Consider the following 13,177-nt stretch of genomic DNA (forward strand, 5'->3'; position numbering starts at 1 on the left):
TATTATTATATTTTTTTAAGAAATGGTACCAAAAATTCATGATGTGATCGATGTCATTAAAGAGGATTTCCCAGCCCTCCTGATGTGTCTAATTTAGTAAATAATTGTATTTGTGCTATTCCTCTGCTATTACTTCTAGATATATAGGAATAAACTGACAACTCGGTGTTACAGTTCCCCTTGTCAATGAGGTGTGAACATTTCACAGTCTGACAATGTCAGAGCTTATTGAACAGTCTCAAACTATGTAGCAGTGTTTTCCAATCAGTGTGCCTCCAGCTGTTGCAAAACTACAACTCCCGTTGGCTGTCCGGACATGCTGGGAGTTGTAGTTTTGCAACAGCCGTAGACACCCTGGTTGGGAAACACTGCTGTGTAGGGACACCTCCTTTTGATGCAAGGAACGGTAAAAAATAGCTGCCAATTTGTTACTACCTTTTCAGGAGGAATAACAGAGGAATGGCACAAAACAGAATTGCAAGAAAAGAAGCTGCAGAATATTTTTTTCTCGGGGAATGCAAGTATTTCCTAAAGCAGACATGATGGCAGGAAAACTTAAAAAATATCATACGTATACATATATATATACTGTATGTATCATTATCAGGGCAAATAGAAAAGAACACTATTTTGGCTTACACATACATCTCGTTATGTAGGGCAGTATGGGGTAAACTTGGGAGCCTGCTCCATACAGGGAGGGTGCCAGCTGCTATGCTATCTGCAGCTAACACCTACTGTCATTTGCAGGAATTGAAAATCAATCTGATGCCTGCCATTTTAGGCCGGGTTCACACTGCAGAATCTCCAGACAAAATTACCGCCATAGATCCCACATTCAGCGCTAGGACAGCCCGGTCTACATTGCCGTCCCCATAGACAGTAATGCGTTTCTAGGTGGATCTTTTGGCCGAGCCGTTTAAAAATGCATTGCAGTCTATAGGGAGGGCAACGCAGTCTGTACGTTCCTAGCCCAGCCTGCAGGATCTCTGGCGGAAATTTCTTCTGAAGATTCCACAGTGTGAACCCGGCCTTACTGTATGGATGAAGCAATAAATAGTATTCGTGGCATCTAGTCAGATGACAAGTGCCGCATCTGTCAGGGTTCCAACTGGCACCCTCGCGATGCAATTATAGGGAGCCAACTGGTTGTCATGGCAGCCCAAGGTCTTATGTAAGCCTCTGTTGCTGTCGTGACTGATCTGCTGGTAGATCGCTGTATATACAGATGTAGCAAAAATTGTTGGTACCCTTCTATTAAAGATGGAAAAAATCCATAATGCTCCCTGACATAACTTAAAACGGACATAAGTAATAATGACAAAAAAATTTACTGACAATTAATTACCTGACACTGGGCAGCACATTTAGCTCCAGAATCCCTTTATAGTCTTAAGATCTTATAGTACCCTGTACAGATTCAAGACACCTTGTGCCAGAGGCAGCAAAGCAGCCTGAAAACATAACCGAGCCTCCTCCATGCTTCGCAATAGGTTATTTTCTCTCTATGCTTCATTTTTTATTTTATTTTTTTACATCAGTGAACATAGGGAGAGATTTATCAAAACCTGTCCAGAGGAAAAGTTGCTGAGTTGCCCATAGTAACCAATCAGATTGATTCTTTCATTTTTGAAAAGGCCCCTGAAAAATGAAAGAAGCGATCTGATTGATTGCTATGGGCAACTCAGCAACATTTTCCACTGGACAGGTTTTGATAAATCTCCCCCATAGAGCTGATGTGACTGGTCAAAAAATTCGAATTTGTCTCTTTGTATCCAAAGAACATTCTCCTCGAAGCTTTGTGGCTTGTCATTTGGACCGATAAGATTTCACAACACGAGAAAACCTTCACAACATCGGAGGAGAGTCCCTTTATACTTGGAGAAGGAGTGATGTCACATGCCGTGTTGTTACCTGTTGCTCTTTGACCACCTCTCTAATACACAGGTAGTGCTCTGAGAAAAAGTAGAAAACGGTGGGGACACCTATCCTGATACTACAGTATATTGTCAAGCAGTTGCCAGACAAACAGCCAAACAATCAACCGTCCGGTGTTCAAAAGTTTTTGCGGAATGTGTCATTGCTCGATGTGTAGCTTGGGCATGCGCAGTACAGCACCTGCGGTAAAGCAGATGATTGCTGATCACTGAGAAACATTCCACAACTCGAGAGTAACTTCAGAATCCCCTGAAGCAGACAGGAGTCCCTGCTCTCGTACATACTCCCTGTGGTGTGCAGGGCCTATATAGCGTGCCATGGAAAGTAGCGTGCTGTCATGGAGGTGGTAGCTGTAATAAGCTGTACAAGCAGAATATTTTACGCAGATTTTTCACATGGCGGGTTTGCCACTTACCTAACCCCAAAATATGGTCTAAGTGTATTTTATTTTATAATATTTTTAATCCAAAGTCTAAAGTGCAATGTTTGTTAACATGTTCTTTGCTCTTTCCCTTCCTCCTTCTTCAAGAAGTTGCCTTAGATTTTAGAGACATAGTTTCCACATCTGTGGTGAGCAATATAGAAAACAGAAGTTCCCAAACTAATGATAATAGTGCACTACAGTGTTTCTCCCAAACTGGGACTGTCTGCATGTGAGAGCCGGACTATTGACAGTGCCCAGGACGCCTGCAGCTGATCCTTTACTGGAGCCGACAATATGGGCGCAGCAGCGCCGCTGACCCTGCTGATCTTAATAAGTGTCAGAAATGGTGAGTTGTACCATTTTTTTATTAGTTATATATATATATATATATATATATATATATATTTCTTTATTTTTTTTTGCGTGGAAGATTGTGAGGCTCTGATCCCAACTGACTACAAGCAAGAGTTTAGGGCAGATGCAAATTTTTTTTTAATGTTACTGTCCCTATACCTGTGCAAAAGTGGCCGATTTCCCGATATTACACACTGATGACCTAAGTGTATGTCTGTTGTTCTACATGCTGGAATTTAATAGATTATATATATATATATATTATCAATCAGAATTTTTATACATAAATTGCAAAATGCTATGCAATCATTCTAATAATATCATATATAACATCAGTATAGATATAGACATGATAGACATGAGGAATAAGGATTTATGGATGGATAGTTAGATATGAAATAGATAGATAGATAGATAGATAGATAGATACCGTTATGGCCATTGGCACCCCTGACATTTTTCAAGAAAATGAAGTATTTCTCACAGAAAAGGATTGCAGTAACGCATGTTTTGCTATACACATGTTTATTCCCTTATAGTGTATTGGAACTAAACAAAAAAAAAAAAAAAAGGGAGGAAAAAAGCAAATTGGACATAATGTCACCAAACTCCAAAAATGGGCTGGACAAAATTATTGGCACCCTTTCAAAATTGTGGAAAAATAAGATTGTTTCAAGCATGTGATGCTCCTTTAAACTCACCTGGGGCAAGTAACAGGTGTGGGCAATATAATAATCACACCTGAAAGCAGATAAAAAGAAGAGAAGTTCACTTAGTCTTTGTCTTGTGTGTCTGTGTGTACCACACTAAGCATGGACAACAGAAAGAGGAGAAGAGAACTGTCTGAGGACGTGAGGAGCAAAATTGTGGAAAAATATCAACAATCTAAAGGTTACAAGTCCATCTCTAGAGATCTAAATTTGCCTTTGTCCACAGTGCGCAACATTATCAAGAAGTTTGCAACCCATGGCACTGTAGCTAATCTCCCTAGGTGTGGACGGAAGAGAAAAAATGGTGAAAGGTGTCAACGCAGGATAGTCCGGATGGTGGATAAGCAGCCCCAAACAAGTTCCAATGATGTTCAGTTATAAATATAGACATGATAGACATGAGGAATAAGGATATATGGATGGATAGGTAGATATGAGATAGATAGATAGATAGATAGATAGATAGATACAGTCATGGCTGTAAATGTTGGCAATGTTTTTCAAGAATATGAAGTATTTCTCACAGAAAAGGATTGCAGTAACACATGTTTTGCTATACACATGTTTATTCCCTTTGTGTGCATTGGAACTAAACCAAAAAAAGGGGGGGGGAAAGCAAATTAGACATAATGTCACACCAAACTCCAAAAATGAGCTGGACAAAATTATTGGCACCCTTTCAAAATTGTGGAAAAATAAGATTGTTTCAAGCATGTGATGCTCCTTTAAACTCACCTGGGGCAAGTAACAGGTGTGGGCAATATAATAATCACACCTGAAAGCAGATAAAAAGAAGAGAAGTTCACTTAGTCTTTGTCTTGTGTGTCTGTGTGTACCACACTAAGCATGGACAACAGAAAGAGGAGAAGAGAACTGTCTGAGGACGTGAGGAGCAAAATTGTGGAAAAATATCAACAATCTAAAGGTTACAAGTCCATCTCTAGAGATCTAAATTTGCCTTTGTCCACAGTGCGCAACATTATCAAGAAGTTTGCAACCCATGGCACTGTAGCTAATCTCCCTAGGTGTGGACGGAAGAGAAAAAATGGTGAAAGGTGTCAACGCAGGATAGTCCGGATGGTGGATAAGCAGCCCCAAACAAGTTCCAATGATGTTCAGTTATAGATATAGACATGATAGACATGAGGAATAAGGATATATGGATGGATAGGTAGATATGAGATAGATAGATAGATAGATAGATAGATAGATAGATAGATACAGTCATGGCTGTAAATGTTGGCAATGTTTTTCAAGAATATGAAGTATTTCTCACAGAAAAGGATTGCAGTAACACATGTTTTGCTATACACATGTTTATTCCCTTTGTGTGCATTGGAACTAAACCAAAAAAAGGGGGGGGGGGGAAAGCAAATTAGACATAATGTCACACCAAACTCTAAAAATGAGCTGGACAAAATTATTGGCACCCTTTCAAAATTGTGGAAAAATAAGATTGTTTCAAGCATGTGATACTCCTTTAAACTCACCTGGGGCAAGTAACAGGTGTGGGCAATATACAAATCACACCTGAAAGCAGATAAAAAGGAGATAAGTTCACTTAGTCTTTGCCTTGTGTGTCTGTGTGTGCCACACTAAGCATGGACAACAGAAAGAGGAGAAGAGAACTGTCTGAGGACGTGAGAAGCAAAATTGTGGAAAAATATCAACAATGTCAAGGTTATAAGTCCATCTCCAGAGATCTAGATTTGCCTTTGTCCACAGTGCGCAACATTTTCAAGAAGTTTGCAATCCATGGCACTGTAGCTAATCTCCCCGGGGGAAGGACAGAAGAGAAAAATTGATGAAAGGTGTCAACGCAGGTTCCAAAGATATTCAGATATAGATATAGACATGATAGACATGATGAATAAGGATATATGGATGGATAGGTAGATATGAGATAGATAGATAGATAGATAGATAGATAGATAGATAGATAAATAGATGGCCGTAAATGTTGGAACCCCTGAAATTTTTCAAGAAAATTATGTATTTCTCACAGAAAAGGATTGCAGTAACACATGTTTTGTTATACAGATGTTTATTTCCTTTGTGTGTATTGGAACTAAACCAAAAAAGGGAGGAAAAAAGCTAATTGGACATAAGGTCACACCAAACTCCAAAAATGGGCTGGACAATGACAGTGATTAGCACCCTTAAATAAAATAACTGAAACCAGTTGCTTCATATAACCATCAATCTGTGAGAAATACTTCATTTTCTTGAAAAATTTCAGGGGTGCCAACATTTACAGCCATGGCTGTAGATAGATAGATAGATAGATAGATAGATAGATAGATATATAAGTAAAATTATGATTTATAGATTGCGGTGTTAACCAACGTCAAGCAGGAGTTCAGGTTTAGATGCTAATACAGATATACTGTATTTTGAAAATGTTGCTGTCCCTAAACCTGCGAGAAAGTGCCAGTTTCCCAGATATTACACAATGATAGCCCAGGTGTGTTTCCTTGTAGTTCTACATACTGAAATACTATAATTTTTGTTAACATAAATTGCAAAATGTGATGCAATAATGCTATTAATATCACATATAACATCAGTACATAAGAGTCCATCCCTCGCATTATCGTTTCATGTGAAAACACTAAAGAACTTACACTCTGCTACAATGTAAAGTAGTGAGTGCACAGCCTGTATAACAGTGTTTAATGCTATGTGCCCTAAAAATAATACAACACACAGCCATTAATGTCTAAACCTTGGCAACAAAAGTGGGATTGTAAAAATTGGGCACAAATGTCAATATTTTGTGTGGCCGCCATTTTTTTCCAGCACTGCCTCAAGTCTCTTGGGCATGGAGTTCACCAGAGCTTCACAGGATGTCACCTGAGTCCTCTTCCACTCCTCCATGATGACATCACTGAGCAGGTGGTTGTTAGAGACCTTGCGCTCCCCCACCTTCTGTTTAAGGATGCTCCACAGAAGCTCAATAGGGTTTCAAAGGAGGAAAACTGTGGTGCAAGACTTAAAATTTCCCCTGTGTCTGAACTGCAAAAACTAAAAAAGCAAACTTTAATTCACCTTCCTACATCCCCCCCCCCCCGTTGCGCCGATATCAGCGTCCCGTTCCTCCGGTGATGCTCGGCTTCCTGCTTCTTAGACTCGGAACGTCACACTGCAGCCAGTATTGCTGTCCGCAGCGATGTTCCGCCTCGGGTGGTAATAGGCCTATCAGCGGCCGAGGCGGGACATCGCTGCAGCTGGCGATACGCTGACCGCAGTGTGACGCTCTGAGACTAAGAAGCAGGAGGCTGAGCATCAGCGGAGGAACGGGACGCCAATATCTCCACAACGTGGGAACGTAGGAAGGTGATTTAAAGTTTGTTTTTTTTGTTTTTTACAGCCCGGACACAGGAAAAGTTTAAAGTCTTGTGCCGCAGTTCTCCCAAAGGATAGGGGATAGGATGTCTGATTGGGAACCACCACAATTTTTCCTGCAGCACTTCGTGTCATCTGCTGCACGGAGCAAAGTTTGCTCCGTGCCTGATGACGGACGATACAGGGGCCAGGTTATCATAACATCACGGCCTCACCCCCTTGTGACGGAGTACCCCTTTAAGCCTGGAGATATGCTTGGCCAGTCTATCACCTTTACCATCTGCTCTTTTAGCAAGACAGTGGTTATCTTGGAGGTGTGTTTGGGGTCATTATCATGTTGGAATACTGCACTACGGCCCAGTCTCTGAAGGGAGGGGATTATGTTCTGCTTCAGTATATACCAGTACATGTTTGCATTTATGGTTCTCTGTGCCAGCAGCATTCATGCAGACCTAGACAATGAGACTCCCACCACCAAGCTTGACTATAGGCAAATCACACTTGTCTTTGTACTCCTGCCCTGGTTGCCACCCCACACGCTTGACATCTCAACCAAATAAGTCTGTCTTGGTCATATTGGACCACACGACATGATTCCAGTAATCCATGTTCTTAGTCTGCTTGGCTTCAGAAAACTGTTTTCAGGCTTTCTTGTGTTTTATCTTTAGAAGAGGCTTCCTTCTAGGACTTCAGCCATGTAGACCAATTTGATGCAGTGTGCGGCGTATAGTCTGAGTACTGGTAGTCAGACCCCTTCCACCCCTTCAACCTCTGTAGCATTGCTGGCAGCACTCATACGTCTATTTCCCCAAGACAACCTCTGAATATGATGCTAAGCACATGCACTCAACTTCCATGGTCGACCTTGGCGAGGCCTATTCTGAGGTGAACCTGTCCTGTGAAAACTGCTGAATGCTCTTGCCCACCATGCTGCAGCTCAGTTTCAGGGTCTTGGCAATATTTTTTATGGCTTAGGCCATGTAGGGCAACAATTCTATTCTTCAGATCCTCAGAGAGTTGTTTGCCATGAGGTGTCATGTTGGACTTCCAGTGACCAGTATTAGAGGGTGTGAGAGCGATAATAGACAATTAAAGACACCTGCTCCCCATTCACACCTGAGACCTTGTAACACTAACAAGTCACCTGACATCTAGGAGGGAAAATTGCTAATTGAGCAAAATTTGGACATTTCCACTTGCTTCAGAGGTGTACCTACATTTGTCGCTAAGGTTTAGACATTAATGTCTGTGTTGAGTTATTTTGAGGGACACAACATCAGGGCTGAAGTTCTGCAGGAATGCATGGGAACTGAGTTCCTGCACTTTTCCCACAGCAGAAACACTGTTCCCATTAGCAGGAGTCCTGCAGGACCAGCCTTTAAGTGGAAATATTGGGTGAGTTTCCTTACTTTATTCCCAGGACTTGACCCCTGCACAACATTAAATACTGGTATACAGGCTGTGCACTCACTATCTTACATTGTAGCAGAGGGACATTTATTCAGTGTTGTCACATGAAAAGATGTTATCTCACTTGAGATACTGTAAATTGATAGATATGAAATGGATAGGTAGGTAGATAAGCAGGAGACAGACAGACATAGATAGACACAGACAGAGATACATAGATAGATGGATAGATAGATAGACACACAGGGGGAGATTTATTAAAACCTGTGCAAAGGAGAAGTTGCCCAGTTGCCCATAGCAACCAATCAGATTGCTTCTTTCATTTTTCAGAGGCCTTCCTAAAAATGAAAGAAGCGATCTGATTGGTTGCTATGGGCAACTGGGCAACTTTTCCTCTGGACAGGTTTTGATAAATCTCCCCCATAGAGACCGACAGACAGATTGATAGATAGATAGATAGATAGATAGACAGAATTCAGATTGATAGATTGTGAGGTCCCGACACCAACTAACTTCAAGCAGGAGTTCAGGTTTAGATGCTAAGGGACAACTTATTTATACATAATGGGGGGGATTCATCAATCTATATAGAGTAAATTTAGGTGTATTTTCTTGCCCAAAATCTTGCGCAAGGATATTTCCTGCGTTTTTTGGTGGAACTTTTTCTAAAGATGTCACCCTTCAGGTGTACCGTAGAGCCGTTTTTCCTTTAAACATGAATTTATTAACTGCGTCTTTTTTTTTGCGAAAAAAAAAGGACGCAAGTGTAATTTTCTTGCGCAAATACACACCAGCTCCGAGCACACGTACAAGTCTGCCTTATATTTTTTTCAAGAGCTGAGATGGGCTGGATTCTATTACTGCACATGATACTCCCCCTTTTTTAAAGCATTGGTATGGCCTCACCTGGAATATGCTGTTCAGTTTTGGTCGCCTGTTCATAAAAGGGAAACTGTGGAGTTGGAAAGGGTGCAGAGACGCGCGACTAAACTAATATGGGGCATGGAACATCTTAGCTATGAGGAGCGATTAAAGGAGTTACAATTGTTTAGTCTTGAGAAGAGACGTTTAAGGGGGGATATGATAAACGTATATAAGTATATAGATGGCCCATACAAAAAATATGGAGAAAAACTGTTCCAGGTTAAACCCCCCCAAAGGACGAGGGGGCACTCCCTCCGTCTGGAGAAGAAAAGGTTTAGTCTAAAGGGGCAACACGCCTTCTTTACTGTGAGGACTGTGAATTTATGGAACGGTCTACCTCAGGAACTGGTCACAGCAGGAACAATTAACAGCTTTAAAACAGGGTTAGATACATTCCTGGAACAAAATAACATTAATGCTTATGCAGAATTATAAAACGACATCCCTTTCCCTTATCCCCTTACACCCTTCCCTTCAATTCCCTGGCTTGGACTTGATGGACGTATGTCTTTTTTCAACCATACTAATTATGTAACTATCTAACTATGATTCACAGAGACCCGTGCGCAAGTTTAGTAAATTTGGCGCAGGAAAATGACAAATACACGCAGCAGAAAGGGGTAAAAAAAGCTCTACCATACACTGATGTTCCCCCCCAATGTGTGTATGTATGTGTGTATGTGTATGTGTGTATGTGTGTGTGTGTATGTGTATGTGTGTATGTGTGTATGTGTGTATGTATGTATGTATGTATGTATGTATGTTCCAGCATCACGTCCAAACGGCTAAAGATATTAACATGAAACTTGGCACACATGTTACTTATATGTCAACAACAAACATAGGATAGGTGATTTAACCCTTACTCACCCCCATTTGCCAGGGTCAGGGTTTTTGTTTAAAGTCCCATACAAGTCAATGGGAAATATATGTTACTGCATAACTTCCAAACGGCTGGAGATATTTCGATAATACTTGGTCACATGTTACTTATATGTCCACTTAAAATATACGATAGATAATTTAACCCTTAACTACCCCCATTTGTGAGGGTCAGGGTTTTTGTTTAAAGTCCCATGCAAATCAATGGGAAATGTATGTTCCCACATAACTTCCGTACGGCTGGAGATATTTCAATACCTGGTGCACATATTACGGGTCAGGATATGAGGACGGGATATGAAGTCGGGATAAGGGGTCGGGATAATGGGTTGGGATAGGAGGTCAAGATATGAGGACGGGATATGAGGACAGGAAAGGAGGTCGGAATAGGAGTACGGGATAGGAGTACGGGATAGGAGGTCAAGATAGGAGGATGAGATAGGAGGACAAGATAGGAGGTCGGGATAGGAGGTAGAGATAGGAGGACAGGATAGGAGGATGGGATAGGAGGACGAGATAGGAGGTTGAGATAGGAGGACAGGATAGGAGGGCGGGATAGGAGGTCAGGAAAGGTCGAGATAGGAGGTCAAGATAGGAGGTCAAGATAGAAGGACAGGATAGGAGGACGGGATAGGAGGATGAGATAGGAGGTTGCGATAGGAGGAAGGGATAGGAGGACGGGATGGGAGGTCTGGATAGGTCGAGATAGGAGGACGGGATAGGAGGATGAGAAAGGACGTCGGGATAGGAGGTTGAGATAGGAGGATGGGATAGGAGGACGGGATAGGAGGACGGGATAGGAGGTTGGGATAGGAGGTCGGGATAAGAGGTCGGGACAGGAGGTCGGGATATGAGAACAGGATATGAGGACGGGATATGGGGTTGGGATATGACAACAATATATGAGGACGGGATATGAAGTCAAAAGCTTCCTCTGTTGATTTTCCTCCACAACAAGGATAAGGAAGGAAAAACCGGGCAACACCGGGTACTCAGCTAGTACTTGATAAAGTGATAGATTCCCTGATATTACACAATGATAGCCCAGGTATATGTCCTTGTAGTTCTACATACTGAAATACTCAGAAAAATTGCTAAATATGATGCAATAATGCTATTAATATCACATATAACATCAGTATAGATATAAGAAAGATAGACATGAGACATTAGGATACATGGATAGGAAGATATGATATGGATAGATATGAAATAGATGGATGGATGGATACATAAAGAGAGATGGATAGGTGAATATGAGAGAGAGAAAAACAAGAGATAGATATTAGATAGATAGGTATGATATAGATAAATACATAGATAGATAGATATGAGATAGATAGATAGGTATTAGATAGATAGATAGATAGATAGATGATAGATAGATAGATAGATGATTGATAGATAGATATGAGATAGATAGGTATTAGATAGATAGATAGATAGATAGATATCCAATGCAGGTATAAGGCAGCACACCGAGTAGTGTTCAAATAAAGTGCAGTTTAATGTCCCATATCCAGATACAACGTTTCGGCAGTATCACACTGCCTTTCTCAAGCAAGTGTGATACTGCCGAAACGTTGTATCTGGATATGGGACATTAAACTGCACTTTATTTGAACACTACTCGGTGTGCTGCCTTATACCTGCATTGGATACCTACCTGTACAGTCTGCGACTTGGACTGTTAGAAACTTGGCTTGCACCCACTGTGTGACTACTCTGGCCGTGCTGTCTCCGCATCTCTTGTGTAGATAGATAGATAGATAGATAGATAGATAGATGATAGATAGATGATAGATAGATAGATAGATATGAGATAGATAGGTATTAGATAGATAGATAGATAGATAGATAGATAGATTGATAGATAGATGATTAATAGATAGATATGAGATAGATAGATAGATAGATATTAGATAGATATTAGATCGATAAGATATTAGATCGTTAAAACATAAGGTGCATTTTAAAAAGGCTCTCTGCTTTGAACAATGGTCTCTTTATATTACATTAAAATATCATGAATCATGTTTATTTTTTTAATGAAAATTGCTACATTTCATGTAATAATGGTAATATCAACAACATTGGTTTGAAAAATTGAAAAAATAGCAGTCCTACTAGGCTAGGAAGAAAATTTTGAATAAGGCAGAATAAATAGAGATAAATAAGAAAGAAAGCAAGTGTCTGATAATATGGTATAAAATATAATTACATTTATTGAATAATACTGTGAGGTCTGGGGCAGGGCCCTTGTCGCAGACTACTCATTAAAATAGAAAAGGTAAAAGTTAGTTATAAACATTTAAAACATGACGTTAAAATAGTAAATAGTATTGAACTTAAACGGTGGGACAATGGTGGGGGTTTATAGTCCAATGTTTGCAATAGGATATGTCCAATAAACAGTTTTTGCAGCGCTGGAGGCTCGCAGTTACGAGCCCACTCAGCACACTCGTATGCGCAGTAGCGCTAAAGATCTATCCTCTATACCCCGATGGCACGGGGAGTACAAGAGGGATAATAGATCAAAGTCAGGCACTTAGTGCTTCTTACCGGACTCCAGCGAAAATAGTTATATGGGCATGGCAGCGCTTATCAATGATCCGGATTGATGCCTCTCTACCCCAGCAGCACAGGGAAGGTGTAGGAGAGGTGAAGATGTCCGGTACAGGTTATTGCGTAGTCCGCTGGAAAAGGTAATGTTTGTTTGTAGCGTGTGGCAGCGCTGGAGGTCTTTGGTGTGGGATCCCTCTCTACCCCGACGGCACGGGGAGAAGCTGAGAGGGCAGTAAAAGCCCAATAGTGGTGGACAAACAATCCAAATAGTCCCGACTTCTTGTGCAAAGGCAGTCTTGGACCAGACATGTTTCGGGGAGCAGCGTCCCCTTTTTCAATGGTGGATATGAAAAGACTGTTTGCATAGATTATTCAATAAATGTAATTATATTTTATGTCTTAATATCAGACACTTTTTTTCTTTCTTTCTTTTTCTTTTTTATTTATCTCCTTTTATTTATCTAATTTTCTTCCTAGCCTAGTAGGACTGCTATTTTTCCATTTTTCAAACCAGTATATATTTAGCACACGGGTATGTGCAACGAAGTATCCTCGGTTTAGGCCTCTTATATTTTACGTAGAGCCCCCACACTTGTACATAACATTATAACATTAATGCAGATAT

General features: G+C 40.7%; 1 protein-coding gene across 1 annotated transcript in view; it reads left to right on the top strand.

The window, feature by feature from the left end:
• The first annotated feature begins 1,382 nt into the window (after positions 1–1,382).
• CSF1R (colony stimulating factor 1 receptor) overlaps positions 1,383–13,177 on the top strand; it is a 76,522-nt gene continuing 64,727 nt past the window's right edge. The window contains exons 1-3 of the mRNA XM_056516975.1: positions 1,383–1,493; positions 1,782–1,947; positions 2,468–2,708. Coding sequence (XP_056372950.1) covers positions 2,657–2,708 — 52 coding nt within the window. The 5' untranslated portion in view covers positions 1,383–1,493; positions 1,782–1,947; positions 2,468–2,656. The remainder of the gene's footprint in view (positions 1,494–1,781; positions 1,948–2,467; positions 2,709–13,177) is intronic.

Source organism: Hyla sarda, chromosome 4, assembly GCF_029499605.1.
Source record: "Hyla sarda isolate aHylSar1 chromosome 4, aHylSar1.hap1, whole genome shotgun sequence".
In the NCBI taxonomy this organism is placed as follows: Eukaryota; Metazoa; Chordata; class Amphibia; order Anura; family Hylidae; genus Hyla; species Hyla sarda.